The 1,814-nt window shown below is 39.4% G+C and overlaps 1 protein-coding gene across 1 annotated transcript; it reads left to right on the top strand.

The window, feature by feature from the left end:
* The first annotated feature begins 624 nt into the window (after nucleotides 1–624).
* LOC100266538 (uncharacterized) lies at nucleotides 625–1,445 on the top strand. Its single transcript, XM_002263504.4, has one exon. It carries the CDS (start codon nucleotides 870–872, stop codon nucleotides 1,245–1,247), a length of 378 nt encoding a protein of 125 aa, XP_002263540.1. The 5' UTR covers nucleotides 625–869; the 3' UTR covers nucleotides 1,248–1,445.
* The last annotated feature ends 369 nt before the right edge of the window (nucleotides 1,446–1,814 follow it).

Here is a 1,814-nt window from a genome sequence, read left to right as displayed (position 1 = left end):
AAAAATAAAGTTAAAATATGTAAAAAATAATATTTTGTCTCCATTCCAATTATTTATATAATTGTATTTTGAAAATAAATAACATCATGCATAACTGGTTTCATAAAATCTGAAACAAGAGGATTGATCTCCCAAAATTGTTAAATCGTGTTCAGAATAAAATAAAATAATGGCATAAATATAATCTTAAAAAAAAAACAGAAAAAAAAGGAAAAAAAAAACTATTTCTTTTAACTTTTTTTTTTAAATAATAATAATAATTCCAAGAATTGTTTATGTTATGTTGCATCGCTTTCTATATCATATGGTAAGCCCAAAGAGACGAAATGCACGACAGAGTGGTGTTAAGATAAGGTATCATTTTATCTAATTTGTTATTCATTTTTTCCATACATTCTCTTAGCAAGAGATCAACTGAAAATTTCAGGATGTGAAAAATAAAACGCGAAAGAATTATCAGAGAAAGACATTTTTCGTGGTCCGTTATCCATGTACTTTTAAGTTTTCTGTCATGCACATCTTGGTAGGAGCAAGTTTCTGAATCCCATCACAGCCATACATATGGCCTAACATCTGTATGGAAGCCATGATGATATGCAAGTGATTTTCATTTTTATTTGTTAGATGTTGATCAATTTGAGGCCCTGAGGTTCAGCAGCTCAAAGCATAGTTCCAACAAATCCTGTTCAATTCCATCGACTGAGTAAAGCTATGGACTGGTCAGCATTTAACTTCATTTACTACGTGCAACTGTCCCCCACCTCCCTTTAGGCCTTTAAAAGGAGACCCGCAACACCCTTCAGGTGCAACTGAGTAAACCCTCAAAAAGAAGCATTAGAGCGTGAGTTAGTAAGTGAGAAAAGAGAGAGATGGCAAAGTGGTTTATCATGGCAGTGCTTGCCGTAGCAGTGGTTCACACCACTGCAAGGACTGTGCCTAGTGATGCTGGTCTCGATGACCAAAAGAATATCGTCGGCTTTGGCGGGCTCGGTGGCTTCGGCGGAGTCGGTGGTGTTGCAGGACTAGGTGGTTCTGGACTGCCATTTGGTGGACTAGGTGGAGTCAGCGGACTTGGCGGAGGAATCGGTAGTGCAGGTGGACTAGGTGGGACAGGAGGGCTCGGCAGCTTGGGTGGCTTGGGTGGCACCGGTGGTCTCGGAACCCTAGGCGGCATAGGCAGTGGAGTGGGCACCGGTGGTGGACTCGGTGGTCCTGGTGGTGGCGCTGGTTCTCTTCCTTTCCCTTGAATTTGTCGTGATCATGGTTCTCATTTTAGGTTTAAGTTTAACTTCTACCAGTAAGGGTTTTGGAGTTGAGTGTGTCGTGTGTGTAAGGTGGTTCATGTTTTTAGTTTCTTATTGTTCTTCATGTCTTTGCTTCAGATTCCGTTGTCATGTTCCTTTAGTGGAGATTTAATATAACCTTTTTTTGTTGTGTTTTTTCAATATGCTCTTGAAAGCATGTAATCAGAGAAGGCCACAAAAATATGCCCAAGCTTCTATTTCATAATAAAAGGAACTCAAAACTATTTGGGATTAATCCGCAGTAACAAGCATTGGACCCCAAGAGATTGGTGGAGATTCCATTGGTCAAGGAAGAGTTTTCTTGAGCTCCATCTGATTCAGTTCTTTAAGATTTCATTTATTTTCAAAGGTCCACATCTCCATAAGTCAAACTTGAGTTTGGGATGTTGAGGCTCTGCCTGGAAATTAATTAATAATGAATGTCCCTAGCAGTGGCAATGAAGTTATTGACTACGGATCCCACCTTCTAAAGCAATTAAAAAGGATTCAGAACAGGTTGTCCTGCAGAAA

Source organism: Vitis vinifera, chromosome 7 (assembly GCF_030704535.1).
Source record: "Vitis vinifera cultivar Pinot Noir 40024 chromosome 7, ASM3070453v1".
Taxonomy (NCBI): Eukaryota; Viridiplantae; Streptophyta; class Magnoliopsida; order Vitales; family Vitaceae; genus Vitis; species Vitis vinifera.
Note: the sequence above shows the minus strand (reverse complement) of the source record. Positions and strands in the feature narration are given on the sequence as shown.